This window comes from Orycteropus afer, unplaced genomic scaffold (genome assembly GCF_000298275.1).
Source record: "Orycteropus afer afer isolate SDZICR_OR568_19922 unplaced genomic scaffold, OryAfe1.0 scaffold00422, whole genome shotgun sequence".
NCBI lineage: Eukaryota > Metazoa > Chordata > Mammalia > Tubulidentata > Orycteropodidae > Orycteropus > Orycteropus afer.
In genome coordinates, this window is record NW_006922009.1 from 2,746,194 (window position 1) to 2,767,962 (window position 21,769).

The window sequence follows — 21,769 nt, forward strand, 5'->3', positions numbered from 1 at the left end:
TGTGTTTCTCTCAGCAACACATCTTCCTCAGCCAGTAGTCAGAAATACTTATTCTACCTCTAGGAGGCCTCTTTTGAGCCTGGCAGAGTGGCCAAACTAACCAATCATAACATCGGAATCTAAGCACCTGAGTGCGAACGAACTTCCCAGAACATTGTTTTGTGCCACTCTCAACAGAAATACCCCAGGTGGATAACTTTTACAATCAGGAGCTCCTCAATTGCTCACAGTAAATTCTACCATGGAGTTTACAAAGACTTATAGCTAGAAAAGCCATACCAGGTAATGTACTACACCGCACATGTATTATTTCATTTCACACTCACAATAGCTCTATAAATCAGATATACTTATTATTCAAATTTTACAAAGAACCTGAGATTTAGTTTAGATAGTAACAAGTCCAAGATTGCACAGTTATTAAGTGACAGAGCCAGCATTTGAAACCCTGCAGTCAGGCTCTAGGACCCAAGCCTTTTACTACTGCAGATATTGACTATACATCTGAGAACATACCTAATAAAATGAAAAAACACAAAATAAAAAAGGGTCATGGAAAGCACTAAACCATTATTACAGAGAGAAAAGAGAACCAAATTTAGGCTTTGAGGTAAATTTATTGCAGCTCAGCCATATTTCATTCTGTGCTTCTTAGTGGCAAACACCAGATTCATATCTGATAAACTCCTTGGGTTTCTGAGGCAATATCTCCATGGAAGTAGATTGCCTAGTCCTCCTTCTGAGAGGTGACTGGTGGATTTGCACCACCAGCCTTCTGGTTAGCAGTCAAATGCCTTAGGCACTACACCACCAGAGCTCCTGTTTTTGGTTTCTTTTTTTTTTTTGGATCATGAGTCAAGGAATACCCTCTCAAAGTAGAGTGAGGAAAAGAAATAGCAGTTACTCAGTTCTTTATTTTTCTTTATTTCACGCAAATAGTTACCTTTGCTGAGCCTGATGCTTGAATATATGAGCATAAGAGTTTTTCATCACCCTACAATGACTAATGATGGAAACAGGCATGTCAGCCTCACTTCATGAGAGTTTTGGTTTTCACACATGACAGATGCAAAGAGAGTAAGTTTTAGGAACACTTGAGTTTCTTTAATTAGACACAGGACTTTTATTTGGTTGGGGGACTAATGGAGAAAGAGCAGCATTAGTGGAATTTGTGACTTGTTAAGACTAATTGAAAATCTCAGGAACAAAGCTTTTTGTGAAGAGACTGCTATAACGAGAATGGATGTGATGATTATTTACCTAATTGAGCAGTAATGACTGAGGTGCAGGCCACTTCCCCAGGATTAATAAAGAGCCAGGGAGTTGACAATTAGGCCATTATGCTTAGCTGGTACTTAATTTTGGTGAAGGGCACAGTGCCAGGATTATATCAGTATTGTAAAATGACCCCAAAACTTAGAGACATTAGAATTTACTTTTTGGAGGAATACTTTTAATTGCCAGTTAAGTATCTGATGTCAGGGTATGCAATGCAAGTTCTATCATTAAACTGACTTTTGCATAAAGTCTTCAAGTCTTGTCCCATTTAGAATGTCCTCAATCACTTGGTTATCAAAAAAGACAAGCAGGCTGAGAGCAACCCTTAGAAATGTCAAAAAAAATTTCTTGTGCAACCTCAAGCAAACATGCTATTATTATCTCTGTTGCTTTAAAAACAAATACTAAAACAATACTAAAGACACAGAGTTGAGATGGAGCAGTAAAGATTCTCGAGCTTCACTCTTGAAATTTTTACCCATAATGTCCCTTGAGTGAAGTCAGAGCACCTCTCATTCATAACAGCACAGCTGGAGCTAAAAAGATCTTACATTATCAGAAATGTAAAAGTCTCTATAAAAATGATGTTTATATTTAATATCCACCTTATCCAGTATGACAACTTTTAGCTGCTACTCACTTGCCAAAAAAGTGTTACTCAGCTGGCTGCCATTATTCACGTGGCTTAGCTCTGCATGAGACAATACAAATAGCCATTGAGAGCAAGCAAGCAGGAATCTAGGGAATGGTGCCTCAACTTGCCCTCTGTGCAGGGTTAATTCCTACAATTATGGCCTTTGCATTTTCAAGAAGTTTGAAATTTTTTAGTTGACCTCCTTCTTCTAGCAAGCACTGAGTATCTTTCTAGGCACTATGAAATGGCCTGAGACTAAAAACATGAGTGAAACACAGCTATTGCCAATCAGGATCTTATAACCTAACAGAGATTTTGCAATTTAGAGAGCCATTTTAAAATCTGCTCGCCAACCAAAACATCCAATCATGTCCTCCTTCCAGCATCTTGATTCTGTGATTATCATCAAAATTTAAATATAAAAAGATGGTGAAGGTGGTTTAATCTGCTCTGTGAAGCTATATCTACTGCAATGAATTAATCAACAGCAGAGTAATCATTAATTTTGTTGTTGTTATGTGCTGTCGAGTCAGACCGTTTCAGAGGCTGTATCATTACAGAAGTAGATTGCACCATTGTCCTTCGGAGGAGTGGCTGGTGAGTTTGAACCCCAGCCTCTGATTAGCAGTAGAGTGCCTTAGGCACTATGCTACCAGAGCTCATCCTTGTAGTAATACAATGCTAGGTCCTGGTAGCATAGTGGCTAAGGCACTTGACTGCTAACCAGACGGCTGGCGGTTCAAACCCACTAGCCACTCCTCGGAAGGAAGGTTGGGCAATCCTACTTCCGTAGTGATGTTGTTGTTGTTGTTGTTGTTATGTGCCGTCGAGTCGGCCCGACTCATAGCGACCCCTCCTTGGGTTTCCGAGGCAGTATCACTACGGAAGTAGGATTGCCCAACCTTCCTTCCGAGGAGTGGCTGGTGGGTTTGAACCGCCAGCCGTCTGGTTAGCAGGCAAGTGTCTTACCACTATGCTACCAGAGCTCCTGGTATCCGTAGTGATACTGCCTCGGAAACCCAAGCAGGGGTCGCTATGAGTCAGGTTTGACTCGACGGCACATAACAACAACAACAACAGGTCCTAAACCAAAAAAAAAAAAAAACACCAAACATCTGTTCTGACTCATAATGACCCCGAGGCAGCACTATGGAAGTAGTCCTAGATGTGTGAAAATTAATTAAAAAAAAAAAAAAATCACTGCCTTCTAATAGTGTAGTGGAAGGAGAGAGAGAAAAATAAATGTGTTAATCATTTATACCAACCAAACCAAACTCACTGCCATCGAGTGGTTTATGACTAAGAACAACCCCCACTGGATTTCCAAAGCTGTAAATATTTAGGGAAGCAGACTACATCATTTTTCTTCCACAGAGCAGCTGTTGTGTTTGAACCACCAATCTTTTGGTTACCAGCCAAATGCTTTAACCACTGTACCACTAGAGCTCTTATATATTAAAAATTCATAGGTACTGTTATAGATGGAATTATGTGCACCAGAAAGATATGTTGCAATCCTATCCCTTAGTGCCTGTGAAGGAGCTCTGGTGGTGTAGTGCCTAAGGCATTTGTCTGCTAACCAGAAGGCTGGTGGTTCAAACCCACCAGCCACTCCTCAGAAGGAAGATTGGGCGATCAACTTTCATAGAGATACTGTCTCGGAAACACAAGAAGGGGTTGCTATGAGTTAGAACTGACTCGACAGCAGTAAGTTTGGTTTTTTTGGTTTAGTGCCTGTGAACATTTCCTTATTTGGAAGTAGAATTTTAAAGGTGATATCAATTAAGTTAATATGAAGTCATACCAGAGTAGTGTAGGTCCTAATCCAATCTGATTGGTGTCCTTATAAACAAAAAAAGAGACACAGGAAGATAGGCAGATCAAGGATTCCACGTGACACTGCACCTGCAAGCCAAGGAACACCTAAACACCTAGAGCAACCAGACTTTGGAAGAGAGGCATGGAACAGATTCTCTCTCAAAGACTCAGAAGAAATAAACACAGCCAACACCCTGGTTTCTGACCCCCAGACTCCAGAACTGTAAGAAAATAAATTCATTTATTTTTAAATAATTTTTACTTTATAGATACTGACTTTGTAGTACTTTGCTAAAGAAGCCCTGGGAAGGACCAGTTTACTGGTCCAATAGAACCTGATAGAACCACTGAGGCTATGACCCCTAGCTGCCCTTCTGGTCTGGAATTGAACCCACGCCTATGGCTTCCAGCCAACAATAGACAAGCATATGAGTTGAACATTTACCTGAGGTAGATACACTCCTTGAAGAGAACAATCATGGGAGAAAGAAGGACTGCTTATGCACAGGGAGACAGCTCAGGGGGCAGGAGTGCATGGAGGGATGGGCACAGGGAAGAGGTAATTATCAAAAGGAAGTAGGAGGGGAACTGTTACATTGTGGTAAATTGTGATCAATGTCATGGACAAAGTGTATGTGAACTGCTGTATGGAAAGTCAATTTGCTCTGTAAATTTTCACCCAAATCAAATTTTAAAAAAAGCCCTGGGAAACTAATGCAGGTATTAGGATAGAAGGGTAGGGAAAGGCACAGATGAGGGAATAAATCAAGTCAATATCAGTAGTCAAAAAGTCTTCATAAATGAGGTAACTCTGAACAAACCTTAAGGAGTTAAGACATCCTTTAGGTGGCGTAGTGCCTAAGTAATGTGACTGCTAACCAAAAGGCTGGCGGTTCAAACCCACCAGCCACTTCTCAGAAGGAAAGCTGGGCAATCTTCTTCCGTAGAGATACTGCCTCAGAAACCCAAGAAGGGGTTGCTATGAGTCGCATTTGACTCAACGGCAGTGAGTTTTTGTTGTTGTTGTTGTTGTTGTTGTTGTTTGTTTTTGGTTAGGCAGGGTACAGAAAGATCCTCTCAAGCCAAGGAAGAAGCAAAATCAAAGGACTCCAAACCAAAACCCATTGTCATCAGACCAATTTCAACTCATAGCGACCCTGCAGGAGAGAGTAAAACTGCCCTGTACAGTTTCCAAGGCTGTAATTCTTTATGAAAGCAGGCTGACACATTTTTCTCCCATGGAACTACTGGTGACTTCAAAACACTGACCTTTTGGTTAACAGCCAAGTCCTTTAACAACTGAACCACCAGTACTCCTCAATTAAAGTGTTGTTGTTGTTGTTACATGCCATCGAGTCAGACCCGACTCACAGTGACCCCTCCTTGGGTTTCTCAAGCAGTATCACTATGTTCCTTCCGAGGAGTGGCTGGTGAGTTTGAACCACCAGCCTTCTGGTTAGCAGTCAAGTGCCTTAGCCACTATGCTACCAGAGCTCCCTCAATTAAAGAGCACAGCATAACTGAGTATGAGGAAGGAACAGTAAGCAGTTCAAAGTAGACATTCTGTCAACTGTATCTTCTTACCTGCCTCACACTAACCAAAGATCTCAGTACTTCTGAAAAACACCCTGACTAACCAACTATCTAGGAGTTCTGATGGTATAGTGCCTAAGGCATTTGACTGCAAACCAGGGGCTAGAAGTTCAAACCCACCAGCAACTCCTTGGAAGGAAAACTGGGCAATCTATTTCTGTAGAATACCACTTTAGAAATGCAAGGAGGGGTTACTATGAGTCACAACCGACTCCATGGTAGTGAATTTAGTTTGGGTTTTAACCAAATATCTACAGGTAGCATGATAATCCCTGGTGAACATGGCCATTTCTGCTCCCACCTCTTAGATGAGTCAGAGGTGTGTGTTTCCAAGGTAATTCAGGCATCACCTCATTCTTGACTTCTTCCCAATCTACTGATGTTTGTGTTCCAACTAGGAACCTACATTCATGTTGGCAAGAAATTCTCAAATGAATGATAGAGCTTGCTGTGCATCTGTTTTGTCTTTTCTGAGTATTACACTTTTTTAGGATCTTTCAGAGAACATATTTTAAAAGGCAAGAGTAATACATGAAAGTAATTAAGCCTTTAAAGTGTACCCTTTGTTCCCAAGGTCCTGTTAATTACCCTTTAGGAACAACTTATTTGCCATGTACTCAATTACTTAGGTAACTAAATACATTTTTACTGATCAGATGGAGAATCCATCATTAACTTCATAGCAAATAACTAATGCTGTGGTATGTTTCTGTTGACAGAATACTCACAGAAATAGACTTATTTAAGATTATGCTCCAGGGAAAAAATAAATTGTACTAGAATACATCACAATTGTTCATATACCCACTTAGATCTAGAGAAGCATAAGTTTAGTTGTTGTTCTCCCCTAAATAATTAGTAAACCAAAAGAGAATATCCAAGTAGCTACAATGTCCATTCCACACCTTCATATAGTCTACTCCTTCCCGGAAATGCTTTATAAAATTTCTGTTTAATCAAGTCACAATCCACAACTGTCAAGTTCCTGCTTAAGTCTAACTTTCTCAGTAAGAAGTTCTCTGACTACCCAAGACTGCCATGGGATTTCACTTCTCCAAGTTTTTAACACTTTTGTTGTATTTCCCATGTGCTCCATGATTCATTGTTCTAACCTATAGAGAAACAAAAAAGTAGGAACCAACAGACAGGCATAAGACTGGGAGGATCACATACTCTTTGATAGGATGGTCAATGATACTTTGCTGGAGAAGATGATGTGTTAGCTAAACACTGAAAACCAAAAAAAACTCACTGCCATAGAGTCAGTCCCAACTCATAGTGACCCCTCCTTAGGTTTCCGAGGCAGTATCTTTACAGAAGTAGATTGCCCAGTCTTCCTTCCAAGGAATGGTTGGTGGATTTGAACCACCAGCCTTCTGGTTAGCAGTCACATGCCTTAGGCACTACACCACCAGAGCTCCTAGATATTGAAAAGTAAATAATAATTCAATAGCTTGATAAAAGAAAGGAGATAATTTCGATTAAAGGAGATGCAAATTAAACATTGAATCTGCTGTTGTTGGTCCAATAGAGCCTGGTGGAACCACTGAGACTATGGCCCCTAGCTGCCCTTCAGGTCCGGAATTGAACCCACACCTGTGGTTTCCAGCCAAACAAAGTACAGGCATGTGAGTTAAACATTTACCTCAAGTAGACACACACCCTGGAGAGAACAATCATGGGAGAAAGAAGGGCAGCTTATGCACAGGGAGACAGCTCAGGGGGCAGGAGAGTATGGAGGGATGGACACTGAGAAGTGGTACTATGGGGAGGAAGTGGGAGGGGAGCTGTTGCATTGTGGTAAACTGTGGTCAATGACATGAGACAAAGTATATGTGAACTGCTGTATGGAAAGTGAATTTGCTCTGTAAATCTTCACCCAAATCACAATAAAAAAAAAAGAATCTGCTGTTGTTGTTAGGTGCTGTTGAGTCAGCTCTGACAGAATGGAATGAAACACTGCCCAGTTGTGTGCCATGTTCACAATCCGTGCTATATACTTCAGCCCATCATTGCAGCCACTGTGTCAATCCATCCTGTTGAAGGACTTCCCTTTTTTTTGCTGGTCCTCTACTTTACCAACCATGATATTCTTCTCCAGGGAGTGGTCCCTTCTGACAACATGACCAAAGTAGGTGAGACAAATTCTGGCCATTCTTGCTTCCAAGGAGCTTTCTGGTTGCACTTTTTCCAGGGCAGATTTGTTCATTGTTCTTGTCCATGGTATTTTCAGTATTCTTTGCCAACACCTCAATTCAAAGGCATCAACTCTTTTGCAGTTGTCCTTTTTTATTCTAGTTATAGTTATGTAAGAGTTATGTAAGAAGTTATCATTGGGGAGTCTATAATTACAAGTCTATACAAATTAAAAGTTAAGAAAATGGCACCTATTCCAAACTGCAGTGACAATTCATTTACTAAGTGTGAACTAGACCCTACTGTATGTCAGGCCCTACTCAAGACACCTGAATTCCTCTGTTCTGTCATTAATAAATCTCATTTTCCAGTATGCACAAAAGTAACCAACCAAATGACAGTGTGATTTTCAACTTTTGCTATGGGAAATGGAATTGTAAGAATCCTAGCTTCATCCCCAAAGTTAGAGTTTCTTCTGTTGTTCAGTTGTTCAATTTTCTGAGAGATTAACAAAGCTGAATGCATACTCTTTATCCCCATGGAAGATTGTGCCTCACAATTCTCTGTCTGAGTAGGATTTCATAGGGGGAAAAAAAAAAAAAAAAAACCTCCCATAAAGCCCAGCAGTGACTCTAAACAGAAGCATGATTGGAATTTTGAGCTAAACAATTTATTACAGGATGTAGTCCAAGTGTACTCCAGGACAGAGTTGACATTAGCCTTGTCTTTGTGTAACTCATTCAACCTCATTCCCCCATTGCTGAAGCAGGGCATCCTATTGTATGAAAAACAGGGTCAACGCCACACTGAGGGCTTAGCATCCCTGGCCTCATCTACTAATTGTCTGAAGTCAGTTATAACTAGACAGTTACAAGTAAATTACCTGGGTTCTGCTCATATTCTTCCTTCTTCTCATTGTATAAATGTAGCCCTTCCTCTTGTTAATCACAGCCAATTATCTCTGCCAAGATGATGACTCTTCTTCTTGACTACTAATCCCTGGACACAAAAAGTTCAGACTAGAAACCATAGCTTATAGTTTATTGGGATCCTTATTATGTCTCCTGGTAGGAGTCCACTTCATTTGGGAGTCAAGACCTTCAACCTGTAAAGCAGATATACAGGTAGGAAGCACAAAGTCTTCCAGCAGATCTTGAGGGTTATGGTAACTTAGGTCCATCCTGCCTCTTGGTTTCCAGACCCATCTATATTTCCTAACTGGGGCACAGGACCATAAATAAAAATAAATTTAATGCATGTGCTTCATTTTGAAGGATGGTACCCCATCCTTGCAGGGTATTTTCTCCAAGCTGGCACTTCATTGGTGACTTTAGTAGAGCATCCCAGTGTTCTAAGCAACCAGCTACTTCCGGATAGTATAGTATATGATTGTTGTTGTTGTTGTTATGTGCCGTCGAGTTGGACCCAACTCATAGTGACCCCTCCTTGGGTTTCTGAGGCAGTATCACTTCCGAGGAAGTAGATTGCCCCATCTTCAAACCCACCAGCCTTCTAGTTAGTAGTCAAGTGCCTTAGGCACTATGCTACCAGAGCTCCCATAGTATATGATACAAACAGTAAATCTTATAATCATAGGCCCAATCCCACACCCCATTCACTATGAAGTGGGTCCCCTCATCAGATACTATGTTGTGTGGGATTTCATATCTATCAGAAAATTTGTAAGCCTCTTGAAAGTGGTTAGTGGTGCTAGCTATGGTTCAGAAGGCAGAAAAAGTAAATTACATCCCATTGGAGGATAAACAGTTGACCCTTCCAGGATAGAAGGAAACCAGTGTAGTCAATTTGTCACAAAGTAATAACAAAGTTGATCTCATTAAGGAATAGTACCATATTGGGAACTCAGCATGGGCCTCCATTGTTGGCAAGTTGGGCATTAAAGACAGCAGTCGCTGGATTGGCCATTGTAAGTGGTAGTGTATGATACTGGTTAATAAGTAGTAGTATCTCCCTCTGCTGCCACACCATTCATGTGCCTATCATGCCAGTTCTGAGTGGCTAATGAAGACTAGATAAGGTCAACTGGCCAAGTCATTTTGTCTACTTAGTTGTTAGGTGTTTTTTCTGCAGTAGATATTTGGTGGTGGGTGTTCATATGTGATTCAAAAATCTTCATACCTGTGTCTGCTCTTAAGATTAGGCTCTTACTTCCTGGTATTAATTTCCTAGGATTTCCATATTAAAGTACCATGAAGTGGACAGCTTTAAATAAAATAAATAATTGTTTTGTAGTTTTGGAGGCTAATAGTCTGAGTTCAGGGTATTGGCAGGGCTATGTGCTCTCTGAAGCCTCTAGAGGAAAATCCTTTCTTGGCCCTTCCAGTTTCTGGTAGCCCCAGGCATTCCTTAGCAGGTAGATGTATCTTCTTGTAGCCATCTTTCCTCTGTCTGTCTGTCTATATCTCTTCCCTTTTTTATAAGAGTGCTATTAAGATGAATTTAGGACCCTCTCTACTCTGGTATGACCTTGTGTTAACTGACTGATTACATCATCAAAGACCCTATTTCCAAACAAGGTCACATTTACAGGTACATGGATAAGGATTTCAGCATATCTTTTATGGGGAGGACACAATTCAATCCATAGTACTATCACTTCACCTGGTCATAGAAAATGCCCTATACATGTGAACTGAAGGAGGAGAACTGGTGCAACTCTGTTGGATGTCATGGTGGATCTGGGCTACCTATCCATACAGCTTACCCATGCCAATCTGGTACTACTTGGACTTCATCTAAGATGTACCATTTCCATCTTACAATAGACTCTGCTGGACTTATCTTACTTTATAACTGGGTGAGTCTGACAGAATCCAGACATAAAGGAAAATTCTAGATTTATGGTTACTTGGTGCCCCATTGTCAAGCATTTCATCTCTATCAGGACTCATAAACATCCTAGGAACAGTTTCTCAAAGGGTGTATAAGTTTGTACTATTGATAGCATGGTATGGCATTGTTCCAGAGCCCTAGGAGCCTACATTCTGATTCTCCCACTGGGGATTCCAAGACTTCCAAACTATATATTTTCCCATTGATATCTCTAACAACATAGAGTTGACAAGAGCTTAAGTCCCAAGTAGCAGGGTGCTTTTACTGCAGCCCAGGGATTCTGCAGAGCTCTTTCCCTCTCCAGGCTCCCTCAAAGCTGCCAAACTCTCATGTCATCCAGTATACAAGAAAAACAATATTACTAGATATGGAACATGCTGTCTCTAGGACACAAAGTGGCCTCCATTTTTGTTGTAAGAGATGTAAGATCCAGAAATTTATCTTAGGAGAGAATATTCTGACAGTCCCTCACTCCATGACCCTAAAAACTGATATGACAGGTCCCTGAGTTCTCATAGGATTTATCACCTCCCCACTGGAGTGCTTGTTGTTGTTGGTTTCATGTGCTGTCGAGTCATCTCCGACTCATAGCGACCTCATGTACAACAGAATGAAACACTGCCTGGTCCTGTGCCAGCATTACAATCCCTACTATACCTGAGCCTAACGCTGCAGCCACTGTGTTAATACATCTTGTTGATGACCTTCCCCTCTTCTGTTGACCTCCACTTAACCAAAAATGACATCCTCCTCCAGAGATTGATCCCTTCTGACAACATGACCAAAATAAGTGAGATGAAGCCTAGCCATTCTTGCTTCCAAGGAGCACTCATCTGCACTTCTTCAAGGACAGATTTGTTAGTTCTTTTAGCAGTGCACAGTACTTTGAGCATTCTTTGCCACTGGAGAATGCATATGCACTCAAGTGTATATCTTTTAACAAACCTCCAGTGTACTAGTGACCTCCTGTTTGTCCTGCACACAGCATGATATCATTGATATAACAGATTAATACTATGTTCTGTAGAGTGCCCAGATGGTCAAGGTCTCTTCAGACTTTATTATGACAGAGGGTAGGAGAGTTAACATTGTCTTGGGGAAAAAACATAAGTGAATATTAATGTCTATTCCATGTAAATACAAATGGTTTCTGATATTCTGTTCTGAAGAAGAACCATTTGCTAAACCAATGTCTGTATACTTGTTGTTGTTGTTGTTGTTGTTGTGTGCCGTTGAGTCGGCCCCGACTCATAGCGACCCCTCCTTGGGTTTCCGAGGCAGTATCACTACGGAAGTAGGATTGCCCAACCTTCCTTCCGAGGAGTGTCTGGTGGGTTTGAACCGCCAGCCGTCTGGTTAGCAGGCAAGTGTGTACCTAAATTCATTAATTAATCTCCTCCCTCAAGGATACTACATTGAGCACTTTAGGTATAATAAGGGCTACTACTTGTTAGAGCCTATGGTAGTGTAAAGTCAATCTCCAGGATTCAAACAAAACTGGTAAATTAAAGGCTTTCACTTGGTTTAGCCGACTATGATGGGGAAGGTGACATGTGGTTACAACTGCAAGTATGTCATTCCCAATAAAATACCCAGGGACTGGGGAACTAACCATTGGGAAGGCCTGTGTATTTAGTGTACTGTCTCTCTGTAGCCAAGATCCATTTATTACTTGGCCCATAAAATCCTACTCTAATAGCAGGCACATAATGACACTTCAGGTCTCAGGGTATCATATCAACTCAAACTTTGTATCTAATAGTCCTCAAAATGTCTGGGTATTCCCTTATCCCTAGTATAGTTATGTAAGTAAATGGTTATTGGTCCCTTTGGTAAAGGACTAGGAGAATCATTACAGTATATACTTGCCATAGCATTGCAAGGCCTGGCTCTGTGACCTCCTCTCCTACCGTTGTCCTGCCCTGCAGAGGGGAACCACCTTTGAGCTTCTCCATGATGCTGCCACCTTCCTCAGTAGTGCATTCCCAATAGCCTTAATGAGTGATGTGTATTCTGAGCCCTCTCATGAAAGATAATTCTCTGGTGAGTCTTCTGGGTTTACATAATATATCAATTACAGCAAGTCTATTTCCCTTACCTTTTTATTCTTTTCTCTACTGTCTATCTGAGCAATAAAGTCATTTCCATTTAATTAAAGAAAAATTAAGGACCTTAGGAAGGAGACTCAGTTTCTCCAGGCTTCTAAAATGTGCCCTAGAAGTGAATTTGCCCTATGTTCTGGGGTCCTAGATTGTTATTGTTGTTAGTTGCTGTCAAGTCAGCTCTGACTCATAGCAGCCCTATGTACAACAGAATGAAACTGCCCAGTCCTGCACCAGCCTTACAGTCATTGCTATACCCGAGCCCATTGTTACAGCCACTGTGTCAATCCATCTTGCTGAGAGTCTTTCCCTTTCTTGCTGATCCTCCATTTTAACAAGCATGATATCCTTCTCCAGGGAATGGTCCTTTCTGACAACATGACCAAAGTAGGTGAGACAAAGTCTGGCCATTCCCACTTCTAAGGAGCATTCTGGTTGTACTTTTCCCAGGACAGATTTATTCATTCTTCTGGCAGTCTATGGTATTTTCAGTATTCTTCACCAATACCACAATTCAAAGGAATCAAGTCTTTTTCAGTCTTCCTTATTCATTGTCCAGCTTTCACATGCATACGAGACAATTGAAAATTCCATGGCTAGGGTTAGGCACACCTTAGTCTTCAAAGTGACATCTCTGCTCATTGACACCTTAAAGATGTATTTTGCAGCAGATTTGCCCAGTGCAGTACAACATCTAATTTTTTGACTGCCAACTCCATGAGTGTTGATTGTGGATCCAAGTAAAATAAAATCCTCAACAACTTCAATATTTTCTCCATTTATCATGATGTTTCTTATTGGTCTAGTTATGAAGATTTTTGTTTTCTTTATGTTGAGATGTAATCCATACTGAATATTGTAGTCTTTAATCTTCATCATAAATACTTCAAGTTATTTTCACTTTCAGCAAGAAAAGTTGTGTCATTTGCCTATTACAGGTTGTTAATGAGTCTTCCTATAATCCTGATGTTGCATTCTTCTTTATATAGCCCAACTTCTCAGATTATTTGCTCAGCATATGGATTGAATAAGTATGGTGAAGGATACAATCCTTGTGCACACCCTTCTTGATTTTAAACCATGTGGCATCTCCTCATTCTGTTTGATTGACAGCCTCTTGGTCTATCTACGTGAGCACAATTGACAACTTCAATCTTTTCTCCATTTGTCATGATGCTGCTTATTGATCTAGTTATGAGGATTTTTGTTTTCTTTATGTAGAAGGTTGTAGATAGGGTGCTATATCACATGTCTGAAGAAAGTGACCTGAAGTTGATTAATTCTTACTTATACAATCTTATATTCCATTTTTCTCTACAAAAAAAGGGGGGGTGGGGAATATTCATGAAGTTTCTGGTGGTACTTGCTAGCTAATTACTGCATTTCTTTTTTTGGTATAAACTCTTTCCTCCATTATCTTACTCAGAATGTCCCCAGCCAGCCTATGCTGATATTTATTTGTTCTGCTATACTCCTGGCAGCCAGGAGAGAAGGTAAGTGCAACTCCTGAGGCCTTGTTGGGAGAAGACCTCTGCATCTGTTGCTCACATTTAAATCTTAGCTCTTACTTCAGAGAGGTGGGGCCATATCTGCCAGCTCTGAAGTTTCAGGGGTCTTACAGACCCAAATTCAATGGGGATATCCATCCAAATGTTCCCACTCCATGTTTTGGGGTTCCAGGTTTCCCTCACCAAAACCTTGATCTTAGTATAACAGACCTGCCATAGCTGAGTATTTAAATGTCTATGGCAGTCTGAGCCTCAACTATTGGATCCTAAGTTTGCTCCTCATTTGTGTCTTTTCTCCCATTGGAGGAGACAAGGGCCTCCTTGTAGGCTACTAATGAGATTTGGCTCATACTCAGCCTCTATTTGTTTATTAATAACACTCCATTTTTCATTCTCTCTCTGCTATTCTCCCTACATCTGAATCAACTCACTAGGCAGGGTGTTTGCCTTCACCCAGACAGTTTCCCAGATGAACACAGGTAAAATACTTAGCAATTGGCAAGTCACCTTGTAGCAGGGACTACCCATGCCTTACCTACCACTCAAGAAGAGGTTTCCATTGCCAAAGAGGTAGTGAGTGAGCCAGCCCCCAAAGCCCATTTTACCACCTATTCTCTAGGATCATGTCTGGTGCCCTCTGTGAAGAGTAAAAGGGGAGGGAGGAGAAGTAGTCAGAGCCTTCAACACATGAAACAATTCCAACCCTATTAAAGGAGAGAAGAAAAGAAAAACAGGGTAGAAAGAGCCTCAGATCACAGTACAATTCTGAGAAAACCTTAGCCAAGTCAATGAGGTACCAAAGCAAAAATTGCCCATTAGATGAGTTCCTTATCAGACAAAAAATTGTCAGCATTAGTACCACACTGTGCTCAGGTATTGGCTGAGAGCACCCTGATGGAAACAGGACCTCAGTGTTAACCATAATGACAACTGGGGCTACTAATCAACTATACTCCCAATAGGAGTTCTCCTCAAACCTGTGGAATAATTCCAGGAACACACAGCTGTTTCCCCATGTTTTCTTCTCTAACACTTTTTTATTCACTAGTTCAAATAGGCTATTTTGATCCCACTAACTATATCAAACCTTTCTTCTTTCTGATGTAACATATGGATTGTTCTTCTCACCCAGTTTAGAAGCACTGCAGATTGTTCAGTGCAGTTCTTTTACCTTCTCCTCAAGGAGGGATATTGTTTCATGTTTATGGTATCCATTTGTTGAGTTCTAGTAAGGAAGATGGGGCAATCTACTTCCATAGTGATACTGCCTCGGAAACCCAAGGAGGGGTCGCTATGAGTTGGGTCCGACTCGACGGCACATAACAACAACAACAACAAGTGATAAAAAGACAAGCATGGGCACAGACATCTGGAGTAGTTCTCTTGGTTTTCAGACTTGTTGTAAATTCATGGTGACAAGTATTTTTCTCTCACTTCTTTTCCAATCACTACCAATTTGTTCCTTTTCTTGGGGAATTCGTAGAGATATTGTTTTTGAGTCAGTAGCATATATTCTGTTGTTTTGTAGGGTAATATACAAATACTTGCTGATCATCACCAGGCCTTTAAGTTATTTTCCCAGTTAAATTGAAAGCTTTATGCTATTAAATTAACACCTGTATATAAAGTCCACTTAATGGCTAAGTAAGTCAAAGATGACACATGTGATTCATTTTGTGGCAACTACCTGATCCACAGCACTGCTTTGAGAAAAATTCTGGTCATATGATCGATTAGTGATGTCTGCAATAGAGTGAGAGGAGCTATAAGTACATGCAGCATGTTTGCCTTCCCTGCTATATAGTCTGCAACTACAGAATTGAGTGAAGACAACTAGCTCACAGGAATACTAAACTCCTGAACTTGGTCTGAGATCTTGGCCTCAGTTCCTCTATAGTTTAACTACCTGTGTTAATTAAGTTGATAAATCATTGACTTGACCTCTTCAAAGGAAGGTCTTGGAAGGGAAAAAGAGAAGCAAGTAGAAGAAACTGGGGGTTGAAACTGGAGTGGGTGGGGAGTAAGAGATACAAATTATGCAGAAAGGGGAAATCTTAGGGGACTTCCTAAAGGTAAAAAAAGAAAGAAAGAACTCCAAGTCATGGTGCCCTCATATGTGTCAGAATAGAACTGTGCCCCACAGAGTTTTCAGTGGCTGAGTTTTTGAAATTAGATCCCCAGGACTTTCTTCAGAGGTGCCAGAGGTGTGGACTTGAAACTCCAACTTTTCAGTTAACAGGCAAACGTATTAACCATTTGCACTACCCAGGGACTCCCCGCAAAGGTAAACATTTTGCTTTTCTCAATTTTGGTCTTCACTCACCTTCAAATATCTTTGCATTAGTACTGATCTGATGCCCTTGAAACTCCTTTTCTACTACTTAAAAAGTTGCCTATTTGATTGGTACTATTCACCAGCCACTCCTCGGAAGGAAGGTTGGGCAATCCTACTTCCGTAGTGATACTGCCTCGGAAACCCAAGGAGGGGTCGCTATGAGTCGGGGCCGACTCAACGGCACATAACAACAACAACAACAACATTCCTCTTTAGTCAGTACTGAAATCCTTCCTAGGTGGTTACATCTGAGGGGTAACATACTTCTATAATCAAAGCCAAGGGATTGTTGCCTTGTCTTACTTTTCCTCAGTAGCTATAATAAGATTCCAATAAATGAGAAACAATTTCTCCTAGGAAATCATTTCTACTGCTCCATAGAGCTTCAAATTTTAAAGAAACTGAAATTAACTACTATGTATTTTTGCTAGACTCTTTCACAGGACTGGTCAACATTTTGACAGACATTATTTGGCGATTCACTGGAGACTTCATGGCACCTGACCTGGTTTGCCGAGTGGTCCGCTATTTTCAGGTATGATGCAACTTCCACATGTGGTAAGACAAATTGATAACAAACTTAATTCTTGGATTTTTTATAAGGAAAGTAGAATTTTCTTGCACTTCTATGCAACAAACTGACCATTACATCCTTGTTGAAAAAATAATTCAAATTTGTAAGATACTAAGATATTCTTATATTTTCTTTTGGTAAAAATTATATATATCTAATAATGTAATGTAATGTAATATGATATATGATTGTATATATGGTTGAATATATAATACTTATCTAAAGAAAAACAAATAATCAATGATAATAACATAAAATGTTCATATTTCAAGCAATAAGTAAAATTTCTGGGTTGATATTAAGGCTTTTGGCATATTTTAGCTAAATAATCTCCAGAAAGTTTGTTGATTATATTCACCATTTTTTCCCTCAAACTAACCCAAAACTGACCCACTCCATTTCAGTTAACTAAGGTTTAGAATATTAATCTTTATACATTCCATTTCATTTTTGACAACTGCCTAGATTTTGACAACTTCCTAGTTTTCCTAGATTCATACTTCATACATTTCATGTTCTGATTATTAATGGATGTCTTCAGCTGTTTCTTTCATTTTGTGTTGCGCCACATCAGCAAATGAAGGTACCAAAACTTTTACTCCAAGTTATTGAGGTTGACTCTTCTTTGAGCAGGTAGCTCTTCCTCAGTCTTATTTTGGGTGCCCTCCAACCCAAGAGACTCGTCTTCCAGCAATATATCAGTGTTGGAGTTTTATTCCTAATGCTTTCAGTGGCCAATATATATTTTTTTTAAGATGTAGACTGCCAAGTCCTTGTTAGTCTGTCTTAGACTGGTAACTCCACTAAAACCTGTCCACTCTGTGTGACCTTGCTGATATTAAAATGCCAGTGGCATAGCTACCAACATCACAGCAACACAAAGCCACCACAGTACAACAAACTGACAGATGAGTGATGGCTCCAGGATGAAATGCCATTTGAGGTGTTTCACCAAACAGGTGCACTGCTGGAAGTGCTCACTTGTCTATGCCAAAAAACTTAGAAGACAGCTACCTGGCCAACCAACTGGAAGAAATCCATATATGCACCCATTCCAAAGAAAAGTGATCCCACAGAAGATGGAAATTATCAAACAATATCATTAATATCATGTGCAAGTAGAATTTTGCTAAAAATAATTCAAAAATAGTTACAGTAGTGCATTGACAGAGAACTGTCAGAAGTTCAAGCCAAATTTAGATGGGGATGTGGAATAAGGAATATTGCTGATGTCACATGGATCTTGGCTGAAAGCAGAGAATACCAGAAGATATTTACCTGTGCTTTATTGACTTTGCAAAGGCATTCAACTGTGTGGATCATAAGAATTATGGGTTAACATTGCAAAGAATGGGAAATCCAGAACATTTAATTGTGCTCACGAGGAACCTGTACATAGACCAACAAACAATTGTTTGAACAGAACTAGAGAATACTGTGTAGTTAAAAATTAGGAAAGGTATGTGTCAAAGTTTTGACCTTTCACCTTTCACCATATTTATGCAATCACTAAACTGAGCAAATATTCCAAGAAGTTGAACTATATATAGAACAGAGCATCAGGATTGGAGGAGGACTCATTAAGAAGCTGCAATATGTAGATGACACAAACTTGCTTGCTGAAAGCAAAGAGAACTTGAAGTACTGATGGAGATTAAAGACTACAGCCTTCAGTGTTGATTGCATCTCAACACAAAGAAAACAAATATCCTCATAGCTGAACAATGATAAATGGAGAAAAGATTGAAGTTGTCAATGACTCCATTTAATTGCATCCACAATCAACACCCATGGAAGCATCAGTCAAGAAATCAAGCTACATATTATACGTACTCCATCTTTGTCTATGTTCTGGAATAGCTTGAGTAACATAGGTGTCAACTCTTCTCTGAATATTTGATAGAATTCTCCAGTGAAGCCATCAGGGCCAGGGTTTTTCTTTGTTATGACCTGTTTAATTTCTTCCTTTGCTATGGGTCTGTTCAAGTTTTCTATTTCTGAGTGGGGTAGTTTAGAAGCATGTCTCTAAATTGTTTTAGAGAAGAGTTTGCTTGGAAAGGGAACTCACCTAGTAGGTTACCAGGATGGGGAAGGATTAATTTTGGGCTAGTTGGGGCTTACACGCTGACATGGGTAGGGGGAGGGATATATGGGAAGGATATGATACCACATAATAACATTAGGAAATGGGGGAACACTGTATTATACACATAAAGGATAGATGGCAGATGCTAATACCAACCAATGTGTCCACAATACTGTATTGCCATTAACACTAAACACTAGGCTATACAGATAAACACATAAACACCTGAGATGATCAGACAGGGTCAGTGAACAGAAGTATACTCTAGACCAAGGATAGATTCAGCTGAGGCTAATCTTACACAGGCACCAGTGATACAAAATACTTGCAGTCCTTACAGAAACAATAGAAGACAGATGCGGAGTAATCCCTCACAGACAGCCAGACACTGTGGAAGAGAGGTCCAATAGATCTACTGTATCAGGACCATAGTACTGGGGGACACCAGACTCAATTGACACAACAAAATACATAAGAGCGTTGTTCCACATCCTACAGTGGTGAGTAGCGTCTGGGGTTGTAAAAGCTTTCAAGCAGCCATCGGTCTCCTGGCCTAGGAAGTGAAGAAGAATGCATACACACACAAAAAAAAAAAGAAAAGAAAAAGAAAAAACAAGGGCATTTAGAAGCAATCAGCCCTAGGACACGATGGACCTCGAGACCAGAAGAACTAGATGGTGCCTGGCTACCAATGCTAACCACTCAGGAAAGGATCAAATCTGGAGATCCTGGATAGAGTGGGAGGGAATACGGAACAAAATCCAAAAACTCAATAATGACCAGAATTACTGGTCAGATGAAATCTGGTGAGTCTCCCAATACTATGGCCCAGGAATAAATAATAATAATAATAAATAAAGTGTTAAAGAACAAAGATGTCAATTTGAAGACTAAGGCGTGCCTGACCCTAGCCATGGTCTTTCAATCACCTCATATGTATGAGAAAGCTGGACAGTGAATAAGGATGACTGAAGAAAAATCAATGCCTTTGAATTACGGTGCTGGCAAAGAATTTTAATATACCTTGGACTGCCAGCAGAAGAAACAAATCTGTCTTGGAGGAAGTACAGCCAAATACTCCTTAGAAGTGAAAAAGGCAAGACTTCATCCCACATACTTTGGACATATTATCGGGATAGACCAGTCCCAGGAGAAGGGAGTAAAGTAAAGTAGAGGGTAGCAAAAAAGAGGAAAACTTTCAACAAGATGGATTGACACAGTGACTGCAAGAATGGATTTAACAATGGGCTCAAACATAGCAATGATTTTGAGGATGACAGGACTGGACAATATTTCCTTCTGTTGTACATAATATTGCTATGAGTCAGAACCAACTCTATGACACCTAATAACAACAAATCCAAAACTGGCTACTGTTATTTTTTAAAACTTTGGCAATTTGTTTAAAAAAAAAAAAGTTTTATTTCATGTTATTTAAACTGCATTTTATTTAGTACCAGCAAAATTACTCTTCTTGTCTTATATTGATTGGCAGTTGATTTTGTTCTCTAAATGGTTGTTGTTGTTGTTGTTGTTGTTATATGCCCTTGAGTTGGACCCAACTCATAGCGACCCCTCCTTGGGTTTCCGAGGTGGTATCACTACAGAAGTAGATTGTCCAACCTGCCTTCTGAGGAGTGGCTGGTTTGTTTGAACTGCCAGCCTTCTGGTTAGCACTTGTTTTCTGGCTTATTAGTGAGAGCTATTTTTTAGATTAAAGATATTTTCATTTTGTTGTATATGCTTTAATATAAGTCACATACATGTATAATATGTCTAGTGTAAAATATCAACTGTTGTTGTTAGGTGCTGTCAAGTCGTTTCCAAGTCATAGTGACCCCATGCACAGCAGAATGAAACGCTGCCCAATCCCACACCAGCCCCATGAATTTTGCTATACTTGAGCCCATTGTTGCAGCCACCATGTGAATCCATCTTGTTCAAGGCATTCCCCTCTTTTGTTGACCCTCCACCATACTATGCATGACATCCTTCTTCAGGGAATGGTCCCTTCTGACAACATGACCAAAGTAGGTGAGACAACTCTGGCCATTCTTGCTTCCAAGGAGCATTTTGGCTGCACTACCTCCAGGACAGATCTGTTAGTTCTTTTAGCAGTCCATGGTACTTTCAGCATTCTTCGCGAGCACCACAACTCAAAAGCATCAACTCTTCTTCGGTCTTCTTTATTCATTGTCCAGATCTCACATGCACTCGAGATGATTGAAAATATAATGGTTTGTGTCAGGTGCACCTTAGTCCTCAAGGAGACATCCTTGCTCCTCAGCACTTGAAAGAGTTTCTTTGTGACTGACCTGCCCAGTGCTACATGTCGTCTAATGTCCCAACTGCTGCTGCCATTGGTGTCGATTGTAGAACTAAGCAATGTGAATTCTTTGACAACCTCAATCTTCTTTCCATTTATTTTGATGCTGCTCATTGGTCTAGTTGTGAGGATTTTTTATTTTCTTTACATTGAGATGTAATCTGGACTGCAGACTGTATTCTTCAACACTCATCAGTAAGTGCCTCAAGTCATCCTCACTTTCAGAAAGCAAAGTTGTATCATCTGCATATCTCAGGTTGTTAATGAATCTTCCTCCAATCCTGATGCCATGTTTATCTTCACATAGTCCAGCTTCTCGGATATTTGCTCAGCATATAGATTGAATAAGTGTGGGGAAAGTATATAACCCTGACACACTCCCTTCTTGATTTGAAACCATGTAGTGTCCCCTTGTTCCATTCGAATGACAGCCTCCTGGTCAAGGTACAGGTTCCTCATGAGTACAATCAAGTGTTTGGGAATTCCCATTCTTCTCAATGTTTTTCATAATTTGTCATGATCCACA

At 40.2% G+C, this 21,769-nt stretch overlaps 1 protein-coding gene across 1 annotated transcript in view; it reads left to right on the top strand.

Annotated features, from left to right (window-relative positions):
- The window catches only part of LOC103208303 (neuropeptide S receptor), a 298,088-nt gene that overhangs the window by 180,750 nt on the left and 95,569 nt on the right, over positions 1 to 21,769 (top strand). The window contains exon 3 of the mRNA XM_007953990.2: positions 16,689 to 16,792. Within this exon, the coding sequence (XP_007952181.2) occupies positions 16,689 to 16,792 (104 nt within the window). The remainder of the gene's footprint in view (positions 1 to 16,688; positions 16,793 to 21,769) is intronic.